Raw genomic sequence first — 26,115 nt, 5'->3', positions numbered from 1 at the left:
TTACATTTTAAATGATCTATAATCACACTTGCACTATGAAAATGATTACAGAGTTCAAGGAATGGTTATGCCTGCACTGTTACCTTTTACACTTGATCCCAGCTGTGAAAGTGTCTGAAAGAACTACGTGGGGGAGAGAGGAGAACTCAATCACATGAGAGACCCAGGAGAGAGGAGGCAGGAAAGTGCCTGCTGAACAGGACTTGCAGGGGGGAAGTAAGAAGCAGGGAGGTCCCTGGGAGAAGCTGCTGACGTTCCTACAGAGGGGATCCATCGAGAAAACCTGCTAGGAAGAAGGCTCTGCAGGGGAGAAGCCCAGGGAGGCTTGAGAAGCCTGGAAGGACTCTGCAGGGTTTGCGATCAGGGATGAAGAGCAGGGAACCTCAGTGTAGCCCAAGAGGGGCAGAAAGATTATTTGTTAGATGATTATTTAACTTTTCAGTTGGACTCTTGTTACCTGGAAGGGAACTACATTTAAAAAGGGATCTGCATGAATGGCTGGACCATGCAAGTTGTAAACAGAGACAAGCCATTGCAGGGCCACAGACAGGGTTGAAAGTAAGGCGGTACGGGCCAGTACGATGTACTAGTAAAAAGTAGCCACCAGTACCGGCCCGTACTACTGACTTTAAAGTGCTGCCATCGCTGCCCCTTTTTCACCCCCCATTGGCGACCCTGCTGGGGGCATGGCTGCTGATGGGGAGCACAAAAGGGGCAGTAACGTTAAAATGCTGCCACGGCAGCACTTTAAAGTCAGTGGTACAGGCCGGGACTGGCAGCTACTTTTTACTTCGGCAAAGGACCCAGCTTAAAGTGCCGCCACAGCATCGCTTTAATGTTGTTGCCCCTTTTGCCCCCGAGCCCCACCCCTTCTGCCCGAGGCCCCATCTCTTCAGGGTGGGGGAGGAGCATAGAGCCATCCCCATACTGATAAGAGCTGAATTTTCCTTTCACCCCGGCCACAGAAGTGGTCAGCGGGGTGCTAGGGATGACAACCCTTTCAAATCCTTGCTCTGATGGCAGGGCTGCTATGGTGGTGAAGGGAACCCCTTACGGGCCCCTTACTTGTTTCAGTTCATAAAATTCCCCTATCCATCAAGCTCTAGGCCTATAAACATCCAGTTTTTAAAATCATATAGCATAGAAGCCACTATTCTACTGTTACCATAGGTATATTCTATTTCTAACTACCGGCAAATACTCTGATATTTCAGATGCAACTTATGGTTACTGGTAGCAAAAGCTGTTTAATGGCAACTACTGTATGAAAGCTTAATGTTGACCAGTGTCAGCAACAAGATCCTCCCAAACCATAAAAACTAGAACCTGCCCCACTCTCACTGTGTACCCTCAGAAAGCTGTTGGCTAGTAGCTAGGCTTTGCAACATGTCTTCAAAGCGTGGGCTCTGTAAGAGTATTTGAATTCTAAACAGATAATGCATAAATGTCTTGAACTCTTGACTTATTTTTGCTTATTCCTTTTGTATTAGTAATCTCCACTGCACTCCACTTACTAAGGCTCCTCAACAAGAGTTTTATTTCATGCTAATAGCAGAAAGTTAAATAAAGAAATGTTTGGGGCATGGCTGCATGCAGTGTTTAACAATGCTCTCACTTGCTCTTACATTTAACAGAGGAAATTAGTTGTCATGACAAAATATAGCTCCATGCTGGTAAAATCAGATAAGCAAAGCTGGACAAAAATGTTTATTTAGCCAACATTCTGCTTTCTTTAATTTGGCCAGCACACCAATCTTACTTCTGAAAGGCTAAAGGCCTTAGTTGCATTTTGATTGTTGTCTAAGAGTTTCACAATCTTGCTTGTAAAAGTCCTTGTTAGACAAGGATGAAAATCATGTGAGCTTTTTTTCCACTTTAATAGTTGTGTGGTCCCTGGCAAAAATACAATTTTGCCGATAAGCAGCATACTGCACATATCAGAAAACTAACATGCTGAACAACATGTAAAATGAAAACATGTATAATCAGCAGTATTTTCTGCCTTTCAGGGTTTTGTTTTGTTTTTTTTGCTGTGGAAATTACTCATTTACAAGTTGGAAGCTATGTGATGTTATAGCTTAACCATGTATCTTTGAAATTTAACAATAATATTGAGAAGAAAAAACTAACGTTAAGAAAATGTGGAGGTTATACTAGTCTGCTTTTGCATTAAGATTTTATTAGCGTTCCCATAATGTGCTCTGGATTCTGTCAAAGCAGAGAACCTTGAACTTGACAGACCTGAAATACGGTTATGATGGGTTCCCCCCCAGTATGCCACCTGGAACTAGGGTTCCACTGAGCAGCCGAGGCTCCCTCTCAGCACTCTGCTGCTCTGACAAGCTATAGACTGCACTTGGTCCTACATTCACACAGACAGGGACACATCCAGCTGCAGTTGCATGCAGGCCGTTGCCAGCCACCGCATGAACCAACAATAGAGAGGCTACAGGCAAAAGAACCCCCAGCCTAAGATCCCAGAGTTGTAATGTCCCGCCCTGGTCAAAATCCGGACCAGTATGACTTTATTACCCAGTTTGCCTCTCCCTCAATGTGGAGAGGAGTATGCAACAAACTTGTGTTAAGCAAGCTGAGATTTTTCCCCAGACACTTCACTCAAAGGCACACTGGTTTAGATCAAGTAAAAACAAGTTAGATTATAAGTGATAGCAAACAGATCAAAGCAGATTACCTAGTAAATAAACAAAACCGCAAATTAAGCCTAAAATACTAGAAAGACAGAATATGAATTAGCAATTTCTCACCCTGACTGATGATACAATCGGACTTGCAGATTCTCAAGGCACAAGCTGTACTTGCTTTGCAGCTTGGGCTTCCCACCTCCATTCCAAGTCCTTTTCTTCCAGAGTTTCTTTCAGGTGTTGAGTTGTGGGGGAGTGAAGAACCACTGATGATGTCACTTCCTGCCTTACACAGCTTTTCCATAGGGAGGGAACCCTTTGTTTCAAATGTGGTTCCGATTCCAGTCTGTGGAAAAATACACATACTCAAGATGGAGTTCAGAGTCATGTGGTCTGGTCACATGCCCTTGCAGAGTCATAGCCGCCATTACTTACAGGCTGGCCGAAATGTTTACAGGAAGGCTAAGCTATTCCACAGCCCATTGTCTTTGCTGATGAGCCATTAGCACTGTCTGGCTTTTTCATTTTTGTACCTGAAAGATGTTTTGTACCTGGCGGTGGGTGTTTTCCAGAGTAAGCCCATTTGAAATGCAGATTCATAGTCAATATTTATAACTTCAGTTACAAATAGGAAACATACATACAAATAGGATAATCATATTCAGCAAATCATAACTTTTCCAATGACACCTCACATGACCCATCTTGTACAAAATGCGTCATAATTATGCCATAATCATGTCATAATATCACTATGATGAACATGGGGGGCAGTGTCACAGCTGTATATAATTAATCCAGTAAGATAAACTGTTAATATCTTATAAATAGGGCCAAATTTACGGCCATGAAAAATGCGTCACGGACCATGAAATCTGGTCTCCCCCCATGAAATCTGGTCTTATGTGTGCTTTTACCATATACTATACATATTTCACAGTGGAGACCATCCCAGTCTTTCTTCTGTGCTGCTGCCTTCAGAGCTGGGCAGCCAGAGAGTGGCAGCTGCTGACTGAGGGTCCAGCTCTGCAGGCAGCAGCGCAGAAGTAAGGGTGGCAATACCATACCGTGCCATCCTTACTTCTGCACTGCTGCTGGCGGCGGCTCTGCCTTCAGAGCTGGGATACCAGCCAGCAGTTGCTGCCCCGGCCAGCAGCTGCTGCTGTCCAGGTGCCCAGCTATGAAGGCAGCACTGCCACCAGCCACAGTGCAGAAGTAAGAGTAGCAGTACCGCAACCCCCCGCCCCCGTCAATAACTTTGCAACCCCACCACAACTCATTTTTGGATCAGGACCCCTACAATTACAACACTGTGAAATTTCAGATTTCAATAGCTGAAATCATGAAATTTATTATTTTTAAAATCTTATTGTGGTTAGATGTTTGGTGTGTGTGTGTGTGCTGGCCTAGCCCTGCGCAGCTGGCACGGCAGACTTCAAGCGAACTACCCAATGACTACAAGATCCGTTAAGGGACAAAGGCACCCAGCTAGGTTTATTGTTGACAAAGCATGGTACTAGTATCCTGCAGACTCTACCGGACCACTAATACATGTAAGCCCGTAACAATGGACAAGCTCAGTGAATGGTGGGACTTTCTGTTCCTCCTTAAGGCCAGACAAAGATACTCCCTCTGAGATACATCTTTATACCCCGATACAAACAAGTTAGTACTTGACAACCCCTTTGACACAGTTATTGCCCCAAGACGTCGCTAGTTATCGCCCATCATTTTGTACACGTTGGTTCAATCAAAACATCTCTATTACGAACTGTCCTCCTGATCTTATCTTTTAGGAGGGGTCAGTGTGTTCCTGTTATCCTTGGGTAGTGTTTTTGTACCATCTTTGATATCAGGATGTTCTGGTACTACTTTATATCGGGATGTGTTTGTGTGAGCACTTTGTGACTAGCATTTCTTAGGAATGTGTATTTTTGCAATATCAGCCCTGATCTTGCCAAATTTTGTGAGCAGGTCCTGCCTCATACCAGCTCTCTGATACAAGGGCTTATGTCTCAGGCTCTCTTCCTACTACACCTATGACCGTGAAATTGACCAAAATGGACTGTGAATTTGGTAGGGCCCTAATTATGAACAAACTTACTGCATTAGTAGACTATTAAATTAACAGATTTAAAGCATAAGAAGTCACAAAGCTAAAGTTAGGCAACAGTACATAAGTCATGATGCATAGCTGTATATTTTGTCATAAAACTGAAACCAAATCTGGGTCGCATTATCCTCAGAATACAGTGCTTCTCTGTGGAAGCTAGAGGGATGGTATCATTTCCCAGAAACCTCAGAGCACCCACAGAGTTGCTATAGGAGTCCAGGGGCTGCGTCTTCTGCCCTTCGTAGCTTCCACAGAGCACTACGCCTCAGGAGCAAAAGTATTCCGAATGGCTTCTCCACAATCTGCCACCACTGTGCAATGGAACTGTGGCAGCTCATCTGTGTATGAGATTTCCTGAGGGGGTGGAGGTGAGATTTGGCCTTTATGATATTAAGAGAAATATATGAACCTACACATTATTTAACAATAAAAACGGGAATTAAAAAAATAACAGAGAATGGCTGCTGAATTAAAACTTCCAGTGGAACTTAATTTTCATATTTCTTGACTTTTTGTGATATAAATCCTAATCCCACAAATATTTTCACGTATGCTTGAGTTTTTCCATGTGAGCTGCGCATTGAGAATAATCACATGCATAAGTGTTTGTAGGATCAGGGCCAGTTTTTGGCATTTAGGGCCTGATCCAAAGCACTGAAGCCAATGCAGGGCAGGGGCATTCTGGACCTGCTGAAGTCAGTGGAAGATTTGATATTGACTTAAATGGGACCAGAATTTCATCTGCAGTCTTTCCATTGACTTCAGTGGGCTTTCAATTAAACCCTAAAAATCAAATTGTTTAGGAAGAAAAATAAAAGGAGGGAAAATTAAAAAAGGAAAGAAGGAAAAAACAAAAAAAATCTACAGTGCTACTCATTGTGCACATACCATAAATTTATGAAATTTATTTTAATAGAATTATCAATCTGAACATGCAACTTCCATGAATTGCAGCTATTTGATTTTTTTTTTACATAAATTTTATTACCCATAATAGTGAAAATCAGATTTTTCATTACTTTTTCCCACAATGAAAATTGTGATATTAAATATGAAAATAAATAGCATTTAAATTCAGTATTTAAATTAAATAGTTTTTTCCCCTCAAATTTCTATGTAATTCATAGGAATTTGTGGAATTTCTATAGTGGCCACAATATTATTTATAAATTCCCCAAGGGGATGTTACAATTTTTCAGACAAATGGATGTTACTTCACATTTCCATTTTCTTTTCCAAATCCTTTCATTGCACAGTTGAATTACTCTGTGTGCACATGTGCTTCACACCCACATTTGCTATGTGGCATAACTGAACCATGTTGTGAGAATTTCTCTTGTGGAGCATATAAGGCCTGGCAGCTTTATATAACCTTCATTAATTTGGTTTCTTCCCTGCCCCTTTGACAAGTAAAAACGTAATAAAAATAGTTTTTAGAGTGTAATTTATAAACAATACATCTCTAAAAACAATTAAAATGAGAACTGGAAAGGTTTCATGCTGTTAAACAGCTGAATTTTTGTCTTCCAGTCAGATGATAATTGAACATTATTTCACAGAATCATAGAATCATAGAACTGGAAGAGATGATTCAAAAAATCTTTTAGTCCAGTCCCCTGCACTTAAGGCAGGACTAAGTATTATCTAGACCAGGGGTGGCCAAACTGTGGCTCGTGAGCCGCATGTGACTCTTTCACAGTTAAAGTGCGTCTCACAAAGCACCCCATGCCCTGCTTACCAGGTTGGGTAGTAGGGAGCTCAAGGCTTCTGTCCTGTGGCAGGGTGGTGGGGTTAGAGGCTTCTGCCAGATTGGAGGGGGGGCATAATTTAAAGGTTCACCCCCCCAACAGCCTGAATCAGGCCTCCCAGGCACACACACCCTTTTGCCCTCCGTGGCCTCTCCCTGCAGCTCCCAGGTGTTAGCTCTGCCTGGAGAGGCAGTGACAAACTGCTGGGAACTGCAGGGAAGGGCTGCTGGTTTAGCTCCCTGGGGAGAGGCAGCAGAAAAAGCAGTGGCTCTCTCTGCAGCTCCCAGCTGTTTGCTGCTGCCTCTCCCCCGGGCCACAGCTCCCAGCTTGCAGATTCCAGCACTTGCTGTGCAGGAAGGGGGCCTGGTGGCACCATGTGACGGAGAAGGGCCAGCAAACCCTGGCAAAGATTGGGGGGGCACATGACCCCACTTGCCCACCCTCCGTGTTGCCTCTGGCTTCTGCCCAGCAGGGAGGGGGTCTCTGGACTTCAGACCTTCAGGGCATGCCTTCTGGGCCTCAGTGCTTCAGCAGGAGTGGGCTGAAGCCCTGAGCCTAGACAGGTGCATCCTACAGGGCTAAAGCCTGAAACCCCTCACCCCACAGAGCTGAAGCCGCGAGCCCTGGCAGATGCCTCCTGTGGGAAGCCCCAAGACCCTGTCACTGCAGGGCTGAAGCCCCGGCAGGCGCCTCTCCCGGGGCTGAAGTCCTGAGCCCCAGCAGGTGCGCCCCAGCTCTTGAACTTCTGAAGATTGTTGTATGCGGCTTGGAGGGTCAGTAAGTTTGGCCACCCCGATCTAGACCATCCCTGACAGGTGTTTGTTTAACCTGCTTTTAAAAACTCCTGTGATGGAGACTCCACAACCTTCCTAGGCAACTTATTCCAGTGCTTAACCCCACCCTGACAGCTAGGAAGCTTTTCCTAATGTCCAACCTAAACGGCCCTTGCTGCAATTTAAGCCCATTGCTTCTTGTCCTATCCTCAGAGGTTAACGAGAACAATTTTTCTCCCTCCTCCTTGTAACAAGCTTTTATGTACTTGAAAACTGGTATAATGTTCACTCAGTCTTTTCTTCTTCAGGCAACAATTTTTTTCAGTCTCCCCTAACAGGTCATGTTTTCTAGACCTTTAATAATTTTTGTTGGTCTTTTCTGGACTTTCTCCAGTTTGTCCACATTCGCCCAAAATTGGACACAATACTTCAGTTGAGGCCTAATCAGCGCAAAGTAGAGCAGAAGAATTACGTCTTATATCTTGCTTATACCACTCCTGCTAATACATCTCAGAATGATATTTGCTTTTTTTTTGCAACAGCTTTACACTGTTGAATCATATTTAGCTTGTGATCCACTATGACCCTCAGATCCCTTTCTGTAGTATTTCTTCCTAGGCAATCATTTCCCATTTTGTATGTGTGCAATTGATTGTTCCTTCCTAAGTGGGGTACTTTGCATTTGTCTTTATTGAATGTCATCCTATTTACTTCATACCATTTCTTCAGTTTGTCCAGATCATTTTGAATTTTAATCCTATTCTCCAAAGTACTTGCAACCCCTCCCAGTTAGTATCATCCAAAACTTTGTAACTGTACCCTGTATGCCATTATCTAAATCATTGATGAAGATATTGAACAGAACTGGATCCTGATGCTAAGGCACTGTACAAACATCTCAATCATGATCGTAATCTAACTTATTCTCTGACATTTTATTTGACATTGGCTGCTTAAAATATAGTTGAAACTCTCCTTAATAAAAATCAATCTTTGATGTCTGGGACCCATAGCTAAAGTTTCTGGTTCAATTATTTTAAAATTAGATTATAATTAATGAGTCCTGTTTTTTGCTCCAGTTTCAGTTGTTGCCTGCAGTAGAGCAAGAAGGTCGTACATAAGAGAAGAATCATTGACTGGGTGAAATTGGCCCCTGTGTAGCAGACCAGCACAAGACCTCTTAAATCCTCAAAATAGGGCTTAAATGGAATGTAGCTGATGCACAGGCATTGTGCTGGGTCTCTCCATTGGGGTCAGTGTTACCCTGTGAGTATAAACGTAGCATGTGCCGTCTTTCCCCATGGTGACTCTATGGGCCCAATCATCTTTTCCTATCAGAAAGCCCACAGACCGGGACTAAAGGAGAGGAAACCTCAGCGTGGCTCTTCTCACAGAGATTTCTCCCCATTTATTCCACCTGGAGGCGAGCTTGACTCCCTTCCAATTGAACAGATTGCAGAAACCTCCCACAAAGCCTGTGGATTCAACAGATCCCAAAGAATCGGGGTGGGGGAGGGAGGTCCTGGGACTTCTACATGGAGGCTACGTGCCTCTATAGCAGCTCTAGCCTATCCCTTGACTGTATTGTCTTACAAATGGAGCTGTGCTGCCGGGGTGTCCCCTGCCATGGCTTCCCCCCAGGGACTTCTCTTTAAAAGGGAATGTCCCCTGCAAAAAGTAATCAAGCTCCAGGCATTCTTACATTCCCATTCTGAGCTCCTCAAGACTGCTGCAGGGACCAAACACATCCCACTCCAGTTTGCCTACCCTCTCTGCCTCTAGGCCACCAATGTGTGGGAACAGAAAATCCATGCGTACATTAATATAAGGTAGTGGTTCCCAAACTTGTTCTGCTGCTTGTGCAGGGAAAGCGCCTGGTGGGCCGGACCGGTTCGTTTACCTGCCGCGTCCGCATGTTTGGCCCATCGCGGCTCCCAGTGGCCGTGGTTTGCTGCTCCAGGCCAATGGGGGCTGCGGGAAGTGGCGGCCAGTACGTCCCTCAGCCCGTGCCGCTTCCCGCAGCCCCCATTGGCCTGGAGCAGCAAACTGCGGCCACTGGGAGCCGTGATCGGCTGAATGTGCGGACGCGGCAGGTAAACAAACAGGTCTGCCCCACCAGGCGCTTTCCCTGCACAAGCGGCGGAACAAGTTTGGGAACCACTAATATAAGGGCATGTTCAAGCCCTATGTTTTCTTATGCTCACATTATGGGCCTGAAGCTGCAGATCTTACTCAGGCAAAACTCCTATTGACATCAATGGGCTATTTTGCTTGATTAAGGGCTACAAGAACTGGTCCAATAGAAGCAACATTTTTTAGACTTACAGTTAAAGATACAGTATTCATCTAGTACACAGTATACATGGCTATGTAGTATTAATTCTATGGGTAATATCTGGTTTATCTCTCTCCTTTATAAAGTCCCTGTATAACACTATAAAAAATCACATTAGAAAAAGAAGCCAATAGTGGTTATCCTAAAGCACGGGCCTTACAAGGAAAAAATAAAACAGGAAAGCACATAAAAATAAGATACTGACATGCTTTTTTTTTTTTTGTACAAGAACAAGAGTTTATTTCAAATATCTCTATGGGTAAGGGCAATTGCCAGGAGAAACGTGTTGTTCATAGCCCTTTCTGTGATGCTCATCAACATGGTGTCTGAGTTACTCTTAACACAAATAACTTTATCATAAGTGCACTGTGAGATTAGTAATCATTATCATCCATATTATACAGAGGGAGAACCTGAAGCATGGGAAGGCTAAGTGTCATGACTTGCCTAGGTAGCTTGTGGTAGGGCCAGGAATCAGAACCAGTGTCCTGAATTCTAGTCTTAATTTATGGCATAAATGTAACTGTAGTATATGTTTCAAGTCAAAGAAGAGAGATTAACATCTGAAGTCTTGCAGTAGGCCCACTCTGAAGTTGGAGGATTCTCCAATCATCATCTTTTTTCCACCAGTAATTTAGGCCACTCCTTCCCCATTCCACATTATTTTCCTTAACAGCTGAACCCATTAGACCCAGATCTTCAAAGGTATTTAGGTGCGTAGCTCCTACTGATTTCAATGACAATTCAGTGAGTAAATACCTTTGAACTATGGCCCAGCTCTTTATATTCCAGCTCTCCACAGACTTCAGTCTGTCCTTCATCAACTCAGGACTTCAGTTTTCTATTTGTAAATGGGTATCATACTTCCCTGTTCCCAGAACCTTAATTCATTAATGTTTGTAAAAATGATTGTATGGAAGATGCTGTATACCTGTCGCATTTGTGTATGCTTCTCATGTTCTGTTTTTGAATGTTGCTATATTCATAAACCAATTTATTTTTACCAGAGAGTCAAGCTTGATAATATATTTCAGTGGAATCCAGCTTGCACCCAAAACAATATTACTTTCTTTAAATCAATTTTACTCTTGAAAAACCGAAATATTAGAAAGCCATAGCATTTTAAAACTTTAGCTATAGATCACTTTTTGACAATATGCTTTCAGAGGCAATATATTGTTGCTCGCTAATGTATCTCCATGTCCTCTACTGCAAAAACACCTAGCCAAGTTGTCTGAAACTGGGAAAGTAAAGCCACATCTCTTAGAAACTACCTTCTTCCCAATTTTACTGAGGTATAAAAAAGCAGAATCTTATAACCTGTTACTAAAATGTAATTTTGGGGATTCAAATAGCAATGGCCTCCATTTTCTCCCTTCCATGCTATATCTGATTCCAGGAGTTGTTTGTACCAATAGCTATCAGAATGCTCATATAGAGGAACACTTTGTTAAAAACCTATATGCTCCTTCATCAGAGAGTCCAGTGAATGTTACCTATTGTTCCAATGGCTAGTGTGCTAATTCTGTTTCTCAGAGGTTCTTTTTCTAGGCATTTCCCCTTTCAACTGTTTTTTGTGAGACTTGAAAAACGCATGGCAGTCAATAACAAGGTTCAATTTGATTAGCAGCCTTACCTCTAGAAACTAATTCTTCAACAGTTACAGGCTTGCCTTATAACATGCTGATCCTCTGCCATAACCTAATCTCAACTTCCATTTTTCTTTGTCTCCTACAATAAAACTTAAGGCCTGATTCATCTTATCATTTACGCTAGATATCAGGATGTTAGAATATAATTATTTCCCTTCTGGGAAAAAAACAAGCTCAAACCCCACACCTTAAAAATTCAGCTTGAACAATCATGGTTTACCTAACCAGAAGAATTTCTAATTAAAGAAAAAAATTATACAAGTGAATTACTATGTGGGGCAATCAGCACATAAAATAAAATTAGTTTATTCAGAAAGTAAATTGCAAGTGAAAGAGAAATGCATCACACAACTAATTTAAAATGAATTTTCAGCTCCCCACTGTTATATCCATAGGCTCTTGCTCTGCTGTGATACCCCAGGATGTTGTGACATCACAGCTATAATAGATCCTTGCTGGAGCAAGTAGCGGGCCCATAGAAGGTGTAGAGCAGGTCCATTTCCATTTTGCAGTCTGTCCCTACTGGAACTCTCCTGCAAATATTCTTTGGCCAGTGAGCAAAACATTCTATTTATCAAATGTAGGAAATATATTTTTGGCCACCATTAACAAATGTAACTCTCAGGATATATATCTAAAATGGAAATTAACTGTTTTTTTTTCATTAAATTTCTCCAACTAGAATCAAGGGCCTTTTTCGGTATTATTTTTGTTTACCTTTTTAATAAGGGAAAAATAGAGTGGATTTAACTTGACTTGAGCAAGGAAAAGACAAACACTTCCTACTGTTTATAGGTAATGAGTGATTTGAATAAGATGAAGAAATGCTGGCTGATCAGTACAGTAGCTCACTGATTATTTATCAGGCTACACATCTCTTTCAGCTCGTTGTAGGAATTTATCTTCAAGGCAAAATGTATCGTCAGGCGGAAATGCTAATCACAGTAGATATTAAAGATTTTGCTTATTTAGAAAACTATCAACCTATTTCTAGATATGTTGTTTTGGAAAACTATTTAGAGTTGGGATGCCATTATATTATTCCTATTTAATTATAGTAAGGGTGGTATTTAAACTGGCAAATAAACTATAAGGCACATTCTCAATATGTCCATATCTTCTCCTTACTTTCCCCTTTCCTTTCTCTGTGGATGCCATTATGAGTGTGGTTCCCTAATTCTTTCGTGGCATGTAACACTTCTCAACGGAGAGATCGTCTTGCGGACCATGTCTCCTTCCATTTATGATTGCATAGGCCACCTCCACTCCCACAGGCAACTAACTGCCATCCCTCTGGCAACTAAAGCAATAGTTTACATGAGAAAGGTATTATCAGGAAGACATCTAATGTATTTTTAGCTCTTTTTAGTGCAGTTTAGCAGCTGAAAACAAGGGGAGTGCCAGTGGCATGTGACCAGCCAACTCTGGGGACCATGAGAAGGTGCTACATGGACCAACATTTGAGAACTACTGCGTTATGACAACTATTTCCTTGTCACCAAAGCCAGTGGAAGGCAAGATGGCGCCTGTTTCAAGTGTACATATTTTAAGACATCTTTAGAAAAATGGAAAGTTTGCAAGTTTGAGGGGGAAGGGGACAAATGGGGTCTCATCTGCCCTAAATTGCAAGGGTTTAAATTGTCCAAAATGCTATGGGTGATATTCTGGCACCGCTGAAGTCAATGGGAGTTTTGCTATTGGCTTCAGTGGAGCCAGAATTTCACTGTACCTAAACAATTTTTTGTTTGATTACTTATTAAAGTTAATGAGTACTATAAGCAAGTGAGGGGTCAGGGCCCCATTTTAGAGGCAATGGTGGAAATGCCATTATGGTGTGTGTGTGTGTGTGTGTCACTATGCTCTTATATCATGCATCCCAAAGAAAATTCAGCTAGTCTCTGGACTAATCTACTCAACACTTTGGGACTAATATGTTACACACTAGAGGGGTTTATATTGATAATTACACTGTTGCTACAATTTTTTCCTATTTTTTAAATTTCTCAACAGTTTTTTCTTCTTTTCTTGAACTTCTCAGTAGTAATATATGGAGAAGTGACATTAGCATTTAGGGGAGGGTATGATGGACACATTATTCTCCGTCAAGAAATAAATTATGCATTTTCTTGTAAAATACTATAGATGAATTTTGCTTAGGGCTGGATAATTTTATGACTCATATTTGTTATAATAAAACTTTGACTTATATGGCATTGATTATGCTCGGCTCCATAATACCTGATCCAGTCCAACTGACTGATTGCCCAAGCTGTGTTTGGATTGCAGTTGCCGAAGAATACGTGGGTTATTTTCCAAGAGTCAAGGGCAGAAGTTGGGGAAAGCAGGCTGGGCTGCTACATTTTTCATGAGAGGGAAAGGAAGAGAAGGGAGTGGAACCTTCCAATTTGTGAAGAGCCGAGCAGCTCCAGCCTGATCCATTTCCTTCCTCACCTCTCCATTCTCCTCCCCTCCCCTGCTATGAACAAGTAGCAGTCCATTCTGCTTCCTTCCTCCTAATTGCTCACTAGTGGTAAGATCATGGTAGTTAGGCCATGCATAATGTAGATCCACTAGTCCAAAATTCTGGATTGAGGAGAGCGGTGGGTCATGTCCACTAATCCCGTCCTTCAACCGTAGTAGTATCAAATCAGGTGTCTGCAGGCTGGGACTAAGGATTCTGTACTTCAGCACTAATGGCCTCAATAATCAGCCCAGGGGCTGATCCCATCACACAATGCACTTTACTTAAGGATTTGGCCCTAAAATTGCCTGCACATTTGCAATAGTTGGGGTGATCTTGCCTAGAGAGCAAGTGTGTCACAGAATTAACATCTCGTTTTGCTAATGCCTGCAGCCACTTTTGAATTTTAGTTACCACTTTGACCTCTAATTAAAGGAAATCATACTGAGCTGAATCCAAGACAGTCACAGTGGGGACAACTTTAGAGCTTCCTGTCCTTGAAAACTATGGTTTATTTCCCGGCATCAGACTGGGAACTGCAGTTCATAACAGTAAGCAGCAAATTCCAGATCTTAATGTGCTAAGTATATTTTGGCACATTCCCAGCTGGTAGTGTGATTAGGTCAAGAATCCTGAATTCTATCTGCTTAGTTATAAGGATTTTCAAGTTTAAGTATACTATTTTCAACCACCTTTAAATTTTAAAAATATTCTGATATAATTTCATATTTTTTGCTATATAGAATGTAGAAAATTTAGCAGCTGTAATTTACACAGTTTTGGTAGAGACCAAAGGCTGAAGGAGGAAGGAGACTGAACAATCCTATCATTCAGGGGTGCTGGAACTATTTTTATAGTAGGGGTGCTGAGAGCCATTGAACCAAACTGTAAACCCTGTATATAATGGAAACCACTTCAAGCCAGGGGGTGGTGCAGCACCCTCCCCTCTGCACCCTTAGTTCCAGCACCTATGCTATCGTTAGGCTTGGAAGGATTAGATTTTCATTGGTGTAAATGTTGATTTCATCATACATAAACCAACCAGCACAATATTTCCATTGCTAATTGAAATTTACAGATAGGCAAAATAGGAAAAATGCTTCTTGAAAATTTATTAGAGTTTGATATAAGGATATTTACTTCATATATTTTGACATGTGATGTTGCCAATTTGTGGGTTTCTTTAACCATTATAAGAAAAGGAGTACTTGTGGCACCTTAGAGACTAACAAATTTATTTGAGCATAAGCTTTCGTGAGCTACAGCTCACTTCATTGGATGCATTTGGTGGAAAATACAGAGCGGAGATTTATATACACACACAGAGAACATGAAACAATGGGTTTTATCATACACACTGTAAGGAGAGTGATCACTTAAGATGAGCCATCACCAGCAGCGGGGGGGGGGGGGAGGGAGGAAAACCTTTCATGGTGACAAGCAAGGTAGGCTATTTCCAGCAGTTAACAAGAACATCTGAGGAACAGAGGGGGGTGGGGTGGGGGGGAGAAATAACATGGGGAAATAGTTTTACTTTGTGTAATGACTCATCCATTCCCAGTCTCTAGTCAAGCCTAAGTTAATTGTATCCAGTTTGCAAATTAATTCCAATTCCGCAGTCTCTCGTTGGAGTCTGTTTTTGAAGTTTTTTGTTGAAGAATAGCCACCCTCAGATCTGTAATCGAGTGACCAGAGAGATTGAAGTGTTCTCCAATTGATTTTTGAATGTTATAATTCTTGACATCTGATTTGTGTCCATTCATTCTTTTACGTAGAGACTGTCCAGTCTGGCCAATGTACATGGCAGAGGGGCATTGCTGGCACATGATGGCATATATCACATTGGTAGATGCGCAGGTGAACGAGCCTCTGATAGTGTGGCTGATGTGATTAGGCCCTATGATGGTGTCCCCTGAATAGATATGTGGGCAGAGTTGGCAACGGGCTTTGTTGCAAGGCTAGGTTCCTGGGTTAGTGGTTCTGTTGTGTGGTGTGTGGTTGCTGGTGAATATTTGCTTCAAGTTGGGGGGCTGTCTGTAAGCAAGGACTGGCCTGTCTCCCAAGATCTGTGAGAGTGATGGGTCGTCCTTCAGGATGGGTTGTAGATCCTTGATGATGCGTTGGAGAGGTTTTAGTTGGGGGCTGAAGGTGATGGCTAGTGGCGTTCTGTTCTTTTCTTTGTTGGGCCTGTCCTGTAGTAGGTGACTTCTGGGTACTCTTCTGGCTCTGTCCATCTGTTTCTTCACTTCAGCAGGTGGGTATTGTAGTTGTAGGAATGCATGATAGAGATCTTGTAGGTGTTTGTCTCTGTCTGAGGGGTTGGAGCAAATGCGGTTATATCGTAGAGCTTGGCTGTAGACAATGGATCATGTGGTATGATCTGGATGAAAGCTAGAGGCATGTAGGTAGGAATAGCGGTCAGTAGGTTTCTGATATAGGGTGGTGTTTATGTGACCATCGCTTATTAGCACCGTAGTGTCCAGGAAGTGGATCTGCTTTGTGGACTGGTCCAGGCTGAGGTTGATGGTGGGATGGAAATTGTTGAAATCATGGTGGAATTTCTCAAGGGCTTCTTTTCCATGGGTCCAGATGATGAAGATGTCATCAATGTAGCGCAAGTAGAGTAGGGGCATTAGGGGACGAGAGCTGAGGAAGCGTTGTTCTAAGTCAGCCATAAAAATGTTGTCATACTGTGGGGCCATGCGGGTACCCATAGCAGTGCCGCTGATTTGAAGGTATACATTGTCCCCAAATGTGAAATAGTTATGGGTGAGGACAAAGTCACAAAGTTCAGCCACCAGGTTAGCCATGACATTATCGGGGATAGTATTGATAAAACCCATTGTTTCATGTTCTCTGTGTGTGTATATAAATCTCCCCTCTGTATTTTCCACCAAATGCATCCGATGAAGTGAGCTGTAGCTCACGAAAGCTTATGCTCAAATAAATGTGTTAGTCTCTAAGGTGCCACAAGTACTCCTTTTCTTTTTGCGAATACAGACTAACATGGCTGCTACTCTGAAACCTTTAACCATTATAAAGCTTTAACTTTTTTGAGTCTCAGCATTTACTGCCATTAAATAATTATTGTTTGACATTCCCCAATAGTTTCTCACAATTGTGAAAATTTATACAGATAAAAATTGAAAAAAAGCTTAAAAATTAACTTCAATATTATCTGTCAAAATTATATATATAAAAAAACTAAGTCTGCCAAGCCTACCCATTATCTCTAATATGCCAGGTCAGAGGCATTTTGGCCATGTGGGGAAACTAGACCACGCATAGGATAAAGATCTTCAGTCTCCAATGGGGTCAGGCTAGCATTTTTCTTGAGCAACACAATACTTCATAGATGGTAAAGAGTCCCTGTCATGCACCTAGCTGATGGAGTGTTGTACATGGGAGAATAATTCCTTCCTAACCACCACAGTTGACCATCTTTTATCCTGAAGCATGATTTCTGATCACCCATATACTCTTATCAGTATCTTATCTTGCATTTTACAGCTACATTCTGCAATTACAAATGTTATCACAAAGTTAACCAATTTTTAAAATATCCAGTTACAGCATTTGACTGAATGATGCCCTGTAGCAGTGATTTTTCAAGACCAAGAATACATGGCATAAAGATGAGATATCTGTAATTTGTTCAAAATGTAAATATTCCTTTGTTTTTTTGGTAAGGGACCAGGTAAAGAAGAGTGACTGAGCAATACTTTTCAGAATTTTGAATACTTTACTCAAATCCCCTCTAAACCTTTTTATTACCAGACTAAATAATACTAAAATTTGTAGTCTCTTATCAAGGACAACCATTTGTATATTCCTGGCCATCTGTGTTGTCCTTCTCAGCACCTTTGTCTTCTCTGCTATATATTTCTTAATGTGCAGTGACTTACAAGCTCATACATGCAACTGAAGGCCTCTGGGCCCATACAGAACCTCATTAAAGTCAATCACAGCATAAAAAAGTGGATACACGGGCAGAATATCATTGTTCAATATAGATTTCAGAGTAGCAGCCGTGTTAGTCTGTATTCGCAAAAAAGAAAAGGAGTACTTGTGGCACCTTAGAGACTAACAAATTTATTAGAGCATAAGCTTTCGTGAGCTACAGCTCACTTCATCGGATGCATTCAGTGGAAAATACAGTGGGGAGATTTATATACATAGAGAACATGAAACAATGGGTGTTACCATACACACTGTAACCAGAGTGATCACTTAGGTGAGCTATTACCAGCAGGAGCGGGGAGCATTACTTTTCTATCCTTTTTCATGCCCTTGGAACTAATTTAATGTTTTAACTGCTACTGTGTTCTGGGCAGGAAAGTATATGCATATTAAAATATCTTATTGATTTAAAATATTAAAACATCATGTATTGATGAACAAGTGTGGGGAAATGTTTCTGCCTATTTACGTAAGCCTGGAAACTGCAGGTATTTTGAAGCATTTACAGCATCACTGTGCTTGCTACCGGTCATAGTGTAACTGCTGCTGAGTCATAAGTGTATGAATACACCATTTTGGTTAAACCAACATCTCAGCAATCTCCAAGTTTTCCCCTTGGAGGCCATTAGCTGAAAATATAAAACTGAAAAATGGAACCTTTATTTGTGAAGAAAAATATATGGGGGAAAATAATCTAAGCACCCTATTTCAACTAGAATGGGGTTTGGTTTGACCTCTGATTCGCTTTATTCCCACTAATAGTTGTAATCAGTTTACATTTCATCTGATCCCCCCCCCCCCACACACACACACAACTTTTTGGGTAAACTTTGAGCTTATCAATATATCTTCCTTTTAGGTATTCGAACAATATGCTGCTCACTTAGCTCTTCTAAATCAGTTTAATCTCAATCCTACAAATATTTACACACGTGCTTGATTTATGCACAATCCCTAGTCCCACTGAAGTAAATCCTCAACGCTGAGCCTTAAACCTGCGAGCAGTTGAGTTCAGGGGGATTGCTGTCGTGCATACAGCTGAGCAGATGCCTCAGGGTTTGCAGAATCAGGGCCGTAGATTTCCAGGGCTCCGGCACTACAGTGACGAACGCGAAAGGAGGCGGCGAGCTGAGATGTAAAGGGCGAGTCCCTGCCCAACGCGTGAGCCAGGGATGTTTTGAAAGGAGTCACTGGGCTGGGTTAGTCACCTGAGGGCCCCGGCAGTTCAGTCCCCGCTGGATTTTCCCTGTGTGCAGCCTTGTCTCTAGGCGTCCCCCCATCTCCCGCGGCGCAGCTGCACCGAGCCGCAGGGCGATAGGTGTGTCCCCGCGGGGGGGGGGGGGCGGGGGGCGTTCGCAATGATTGGGCGAGAGGAGCGCGAGCGACTCCCCTGCTGGGCTCCGCTGCAGCTTGCTCGCGCGCGCGCGCGCTCTTGCCGGGCTCCCCCAGTAGCCGCGCTCTCCCCGCTCGTGCCGGACCGGACCGCCCCGCTCCTCCTGCTCCCGCAGTCGCCGCAGGGCACAGCCGCAGCATGCCGCAGCCCGCGGCTCCCGCCGCCGCCCTCGGGGCTGCCCTCCTGCTCGTCCTGCTGGCTACGGACTCCTCGCCGAGTGAGTGCCAACCCGGGGGGGAGAACAACCTCCCTCGGGGGCCCCCCCCGCCGCCGCCGCCGCCGGCGCAGCAATGCCCCAGCCCAGCCTTTGCGACGGTGCGCGGGGGAAAGCAGCAGCAGCTCCCCCGTTTTCTCCCAAGGGCGCCCAGGGAGCGTTTGGCGGGACGGAGGAGGGGATGAGTGTGGCGTTTGCAGGGGCGGGGGGTGGGACACTGGCGTTGTTGTGTGGGCAGGAGTAGTGAGTGGGGGCATGGCGGGGCACTCCTCTGGGGGTGTCCGTGGGGTGCCCGCGCGTGGCATTGTTCTGGAGGGGCAGTGCCTTTTGGGTGTAAGCGGGGTGCGAGCGCACCCCTGTGGCATCGGATGGCTGCGGGGTGCCCGCTGCAGTGCCGTGGCTGCCCAGCGGTTGGGGCGAGGGGCGCACGATTGCGTCTCGTGCGGCTAGGGGGTGCGGGGCTCGGGAGAGTACGTGCTCGCGGCAGTGCTTTGTGCGGGTGACTTGGTGTCTGCGCAGCGGAGGGGTGCGTGTCGCTAGGTGTCTACAGTGGGGCCGGGGGGTGCACGCTCGTGGCGTTGTTCTCCGCTCCGTGCAATGCCCAGCCGGCGGCTCGGATTTGATTCCTGCGTTGACCGCTGCTTTCCCCCTCCCCGGTGTTTGCCTGCGGCCGCAGCCGTGCTGCTGAGTGCCCCGGAGGCTGCCCAGTTCTTGCGGCAGAGGCAGCGCCGAGCCTACCAGATCTTCGAGGAGACCAAGCAAGGCCATCTGGAGCGGGAGTGCGTAGAGGAGCTGTGCAGCAAGGAAGAAGCCAGGGAAGTGTTTGAAAACGATCCCGAGACGGTAAGAGTGATGAGTGGAGCTGCCGATAAATTTGGGGTTTTACTGGGGCAATCTGTCGCTCCCCGGCAGCAGCTGGAATGAGGGCGCCAGCTGTCTGCACAGCTGGGGAAGTTGTTTGGGGGAGGAGGCGAACCATTAGATAAATAACTGAAACCACAGCACTCCCCTCAGCAGGGTTGTGTTAGTGTTGTCAGGATCAAGCAAAAACCGTTTTAAAAAAAAAAAAAAGTCTGGATACATTTACCTGGCTGACATAATTTTACATGAGATTCCTATTTAAAATATCTGTAGTCTGCATTCAAATTTAAAGGGCTAAATTCACCCCGGTGTAACTCCAGCAAGTCAGGGGAGTTACACCAAGGTGACAATGTTTATAGCATTTTTGTCTGGACACCTTTGTCTCTCCCCCCATCCTTTGAAACCCAGGACATTGAAAATCGTCTTAACTGTTTCCCAAAACAATGTCATAAAAGAAATTTCAGGAAGAAATACATCAATAAACACGCTTAAAAACTTTCAAGCCTCTTTTAAGTGAGTATTTTGAGTTTGTGGTTTAGGATTGGGATTGCTGTAAGTAAGAAGAGGGGAGACCAGAAATAACGACTTTTATAGCATTTTAAATTACATGGTATTGCTGTAAATCTGCACAGCATCTAGCTTCACACTCAGTCAAAACCTACAAAAATAACTTAAAGTCCTCATGAATCTTGAGTATTCTGTTTCTGTGGCACTTTGTATGGCTGTAGTTGTCTTGTTTTACTAAAGTTTGCTTATTTTCTTTTCCAGTTAGCTTCCACCTTCTGGGTGTGCTGTTTTGAATAGGCTGTCCCCTTTCAGGGATTAGTTTAGTGGTGGGGAGTGAATTTTTTGGAGATCACATTGAGGCTTGATATTGCACAATGTGTTCATGTTAATCGTTTGATGCTTTTTGAGTGGTAGGAGATACATAGTTCAGGAGTGGGGGCAGGGAGAGAGGGCAGGAGTTGGCTTTTCCTCTTCAGTTAATGTTTTATATTTAAGTGAAAACATGTCTTGACATGTATATCTTAATAGGCTAACAATGCATTGAATGCACTACATCACAGTGCAATGGATAGTTACAAAGCAAAAGTAAAAAGGACAGCAATTTGCAAACAGATTCTAATGCTGGTTTTTCTTCTTTCTGCACTTCAGAGTTTAAGATCAAACTCCTGTTTAGTTAGGTCAACTAATATCTGTTACACTCCTGCCTGTGTACATACTCTTGCACCTAGATAGAATACTGTTTGGTGCGCTGTAAAATACATAGATTGAATGCATTATAAGCCCCTGTAATGGGGTGTCAGACTGGCTGACACAATTATTTTCCATATTCCCATTGAGCTAAAATGTTTTAGTAGAATCTTACATTCAGTGTAGGTGTGCAGAAAAAAAAATCCAAAATGTGAACTTTGACCTTCCATAAATAAAGTTAATCTGAGGTCACCACTTGTATTTATTGGATTTTAGCCAAGAAAATTGGCAAGGGTGAGCAAGTGTATGACGTACTCACAGGCTTGTTCACTGGAAAAGTAGGCTGCGGTAAACATATGTAATGATTATGAATAATAATACTTGGCACTTATTTCACGCTTTGGAAAATTGTAAATCTTTATTCCTATTATGAAGACATTGAAGTTATTTAGGTTTTACATCTTATCTATAGCTATAAACAAATTCCCTGAGACCTAGCCATGTTATTTAAGCACCTTTTGAATAACAAATATTTTGCAGTTGATAATGCTTTGTTTTCTGTTTGTGGATTTATTTTATTTTATTGAAGCTGTTTGGTCTCTTTCTAATTTTGAAAAAAAAAAAAACCTTAAGGGAATATTGTCAAGATTACAGGCCTCTAATATTTGTGTCCACTTACATATTCTACATGCACCCAAAATGTTACGTTTTAAAATGCCCCAAGCTCTGCAGGTCCTGTCTTGTGACAGCCCACCAGCCTACCCAGAATGCTGAATTTGTTAGCAGTTTGCACATGTGGTTCTTGCCTAAGACAAATCTTATGCCCCTTCCAGTCTAGTTGCAGATCAATATGAGGCATGGAGACAGCACTACTTGTGCTGCTGGACAGTCAACTAAGGATTATGGACAGAGGTAAAACACCTATGCTATTATTACTACATCTATTGGGAGCCTACAATGCTATTAATCATAAAGTAGCAGGGATGGATGAAGTCCCATTCGGGGAAAACTGCTGCTTCTTTGACAGAGCCAGAAGATTTTGATGGACAGTTGTTCCTCATCATTTAGTACTCTCATCTGTAGAACCACACGTGGCTTAATCTTGTCGCCTCTCCTTCTTTACTTTTATATGAGGCAACTGAGGAGGTTTGCTAGATGCTATGATCTGTGGGGCTGTTAATGCACAGATGACAGTCTTATCCTGTTGACAGAGAGAATCAGAGACCCAACAGCTGGCTCAGACTCAGTTCAGGAAAGATGGAAATGAAGTTAGCAGTGTGTTGCAGTTTGAAGAATAGCATTAGCTGTGAACTCATCTCTTAGCAGAGGAAGTCTGTCCTGCTTTTCCCTCCCCTTGTATTCACCCCTTCTTGTCAACTGTTGAGAATAGGTCACTTTCTCCTTAATTGAATTGGCTCTTTAGCACTGACCCCCCACTTGGTAAGGCAACTCCCATATTTTCATGTGCTGTGTATTTATACCTGCCTACTGTATTTTTCACTCCATGCATCTGATGCAGTGGGTTTTAGCCCATGAAAGCTTATGCCCAAATAAATTTGTTAGTCTCTAAGGTGCTACAAGGACTTCTCGTTTTTGCTGATATACACTAACACGGCTACCACTCTGAAACCTGTCCTCAAGTTGTTCAGGATGGCTGGAGATTGCATCTTACTTCTTGGATGTGGGCCTAACCACAGTGATCTATGCTTTTGTCATATCAAGAAGAGATTACTGTAGTGCATTCTAGGGCTGATTCTGAAGGCTAACCAGAAAGTTTAACTGGTTCAACAGACCCTTCTATAAATTGTCAGGACTACATCATTCCAACACTCTGGTTTATGCACTGGGGCTTATCCAGCCCAGGTCTGTTCCAAGCTCCTGGTCCTTATTTTTAAAGCGCTAGATGAGCATGAATGACTGACTGCTTCTCATTACATTTCTCACATGGCAGCTGTGCTTTGTAAGAAGTCTAAGGTCTGGTCTACACTACAGAGTAAGGTCAATGCACGACAGCTTACATTGACCTAATTATGAAAGTGTCTACACCTACACTTTCCTCCTGCAGATGTAACTGCCCTGCCATGCCAACTTAATTACTCCACTTCTATGAGTGGTATAGAGTCAAGGTCGATGTAGTTAGGCTGACACAGTGTCAGTATAGATACCGTGTTACTTATGTCGACTATTACTGGCTTTCAGTGCCCCACACTGACAGTACAATCGATGCAAGCACTCCTGATGAGGACACACATTGTTGACACAAGGAGCAAAATGCAGACACATATAAGCGATGTAATTACTGCAGCGGTTGTATGCCAATGTAGGTTAAGTCATCTTAATATTGTAGTGTAGACACGGCCTAAGGTATAGTCTAAACCAAGGGCTTGACTACACAAGGTATCTAGAGCATAGTAAACAAGGGTGTGAATTAGTGCAGATGCTTTAGTGCAGTAGCTAGTATGCTTTAACTCCCCATATGGACATTCTTACTGAACACTAAATATTGGGCAGTTTAGTTTAATTCATTTCCAAAGTGTAAGCTAATGCCCACAGAGGCACTCTTAGCACTTGGTAAGAGACCGCAGGGAGAGTTGGTGCAGAATAGCTAACTACTGCAGGCTCTTTCCTTATGTAGACAAACCCTTAGATTTAAAGATATGATATGAAATCATATTAGCTACTTCAGTTTAACTAATGCCTTCAAAAACCTCTAGTCAAGAAAAGGCAAGTTGTACTTTAGTATGTGCTAAGCTGGTCAAGTAAAAAGCCTAGATTTCCTCCTAATCCTATAAAGTTTACTCCAGAGCCAATTTTGGATTTTCTCCTTGTGGAAAGATAGCTCTAAACAGAAATGAAACATTTTGACTTGCACCTACAGTAGGTAGGATGACTACATGGTTGTCATTTTGGTGTCTTGCACGCATTGTTTTATTGACCAACCTTTTGGAAACACGCCTGCAAACAGATATTAGCAAAAACATAAATGCTCTTAAACCTGAATGACGGTGTTGCCACATTTGTGATTACCTGTGTCAACTGCTCGTCATATTATACCAAGTAGGGTTAAATAACCATATATTTGCAAGTAAATATAGCTTTTTGTTTTATATTAGGGAGAATAGTCCCAGACCGGGAGAGGGAAGATCATTTGTTACATTTCTAGTCTGAAATTTTTCCCTACCCTTAAAAGAAAACAAGATTGTAGTATCTGTATGACTATAAATGGTAAAAACAAATACATGCTACACTGGTATAGTCTTGCAGCCTATCTTTTAGATGAAGCCTATAGCAGCATCTTTATATGCTGCTGCAGAACTCCTGGATAGGCTGAAATCTTTCGGCAGGTAAGAGGGCCAGTAAAATAATCAGATAGAATTTCAACAGATAATATTGATGAAGGAAAAATAAGAAAGGGAGCATGTTAATAGAGGAGGATTGCTTCCTAGCGCAACATTTTAAATAAATGAGCTAGGTGTGATAAATAAGGTTGAAGTTGCAAAACATCTTGGACATAGAGATAAGAATGTTATCTTAGTTAACATGTTGATGAGGGCCTTTATGAAGGCAGTAATACACAAATATTTGCCTGTAGTATTCAGTCAGCTACTATTAGCTTGTTAGCTTACTGATAAACAGCTCTGGAATTTGGCTGACCTATTCCTAAAATGGAATTTACACAATTGTATGTATAGAATGAAGAGTGCAAGGGAAAGTAACTAGCAATTTTTTAGTGAGCATGGATTTCCCTTTTTTTAAAAAGTGTGGGAGGTCAGTTAGATATGGCGGGGGAGGTTTTCATAAATTGTTGCTGCTACTGAGCTGCAACAGCAGCTATTTGTCACAATAGTCATTTGTTTTCAGTTGTTACTACCAAGAAATTACTAGTATTTCTGCTGCATACATTTGAAATTTCATTACAGTAGATCTTTTAAGGATTCTGGCCAGATCCTCAGCTGGGGTAAATCACTTTAGCTCTATTGAAATCAATGGAGCTAAGTCAGTTTACACCGACTAAGGATCTAGCCCTCTGTGTTTACTGTGCACATTTTAATGTAACATTGAAAACCAGGTAATATTCATTTGTGGGCAGCTGACTTCCAAAAAATACATAGGGATAAGTCCCACCGTGTATCAAAGGTTTCAAAGTAGCAGCCATGTTAGTCTGTATTCGCAAAAAGAAAAGAAACCTGCAACCCCCAAGCATGCTCAAATAAATTTGTTAGTCTCTAAGGTGCCACAAGTACTCCTTTTCTTTTTGTGTATCAAAGGGTTCACATCTTTACAGTCTTTGGCACTTGTGTTTTGGCAGAGATCTAGGCAAGAGAACTGTTATAGTTACACAAGGTATGTAGCATAATTCACTGATTGCCTAATGGTTACCTCTAGTGATCGAAAACATAAAATGGTATCTGAGATAAGAAAACATGATTTGTCTTTGTCTGTCTTCTGATTTTTTTTCTCCATGCAGAATTTTTTGATATGGATGCAAATTTGGCATTGTTCTAAATTTCTGTCTTCAGGATAGATGTCTGGCAGCAGAGAGCACTAGATAGAGTACCAGACAGACTGGATTAGAAGCAAGATTTCAGTTATGAATTTAGCTATAGAGTGGACACATGAAGGCTTGCAAGGAAATTTGAAAATTTAACTCTTCTAGAAAAAGTATGAATCGCAGTGGATGCCTCGTCCTATTTTTAAAAAACCTTCAACATTCTTTGTACTCAGCTGAGCTTACCGAGAATTTGTATTTATGAAGCAGGAGCGTGGCC

General features: G+C 42.6%; 1 protein-coding gene across 3 annotated transcripts in view; it reads left to right on the top strand.

The window, feature by feature from the left end:
- Nucleotides 1-19,053: 19,053 nt before the first annotated feature.
- The window catches only part of GAS6 (growth arrest specific 6), a 98,796-nt gene continuing 91,734 nt past the window's right edge, over nucleotides 19,054-26,115 (top strand). For 2 of the 3 annotated variants that reach the window (XM_043507613.1, XM_043507646.1), the window contains exons 1-2: nucleotides 19,077-19,294; nucleotides 19,968-20,134. In XM_043507613.1, coding sequence (XP_043363548.1) covers nucleotides 19,216-19,294; nucleotides 19,968-20,134 — 246 coding nt within the window. In that variant the 5' untranslated portion in view covers nucleotides 19,077-19,215. Of the gene's footprint in view, nucleotides 19,295-19,967; nucleotides 20,135-26,115 lie in introns of all 3 variants that reach the window. The other variant, XM_038387543.2, reaches the window with a different exon arrangement.

This window comes from Dermochelys coriacea, chromosome 1 (assembly GCF_009764565.3).
Source record: "Dermochelys coriacea isolate rDerCor1 chromosome 1, rDerCor1.pri.v4, whole genome shotgun sequence".
NCBI classification, from domain to species: Eukaryota; Metazoa; Chordata; order Testudines; family Dermochelyidae; genus Dermochelys; species Dermochelys coriacea.
This window is presented reverse-complemented; position numbering and strand designations above follow the sequence as displayed.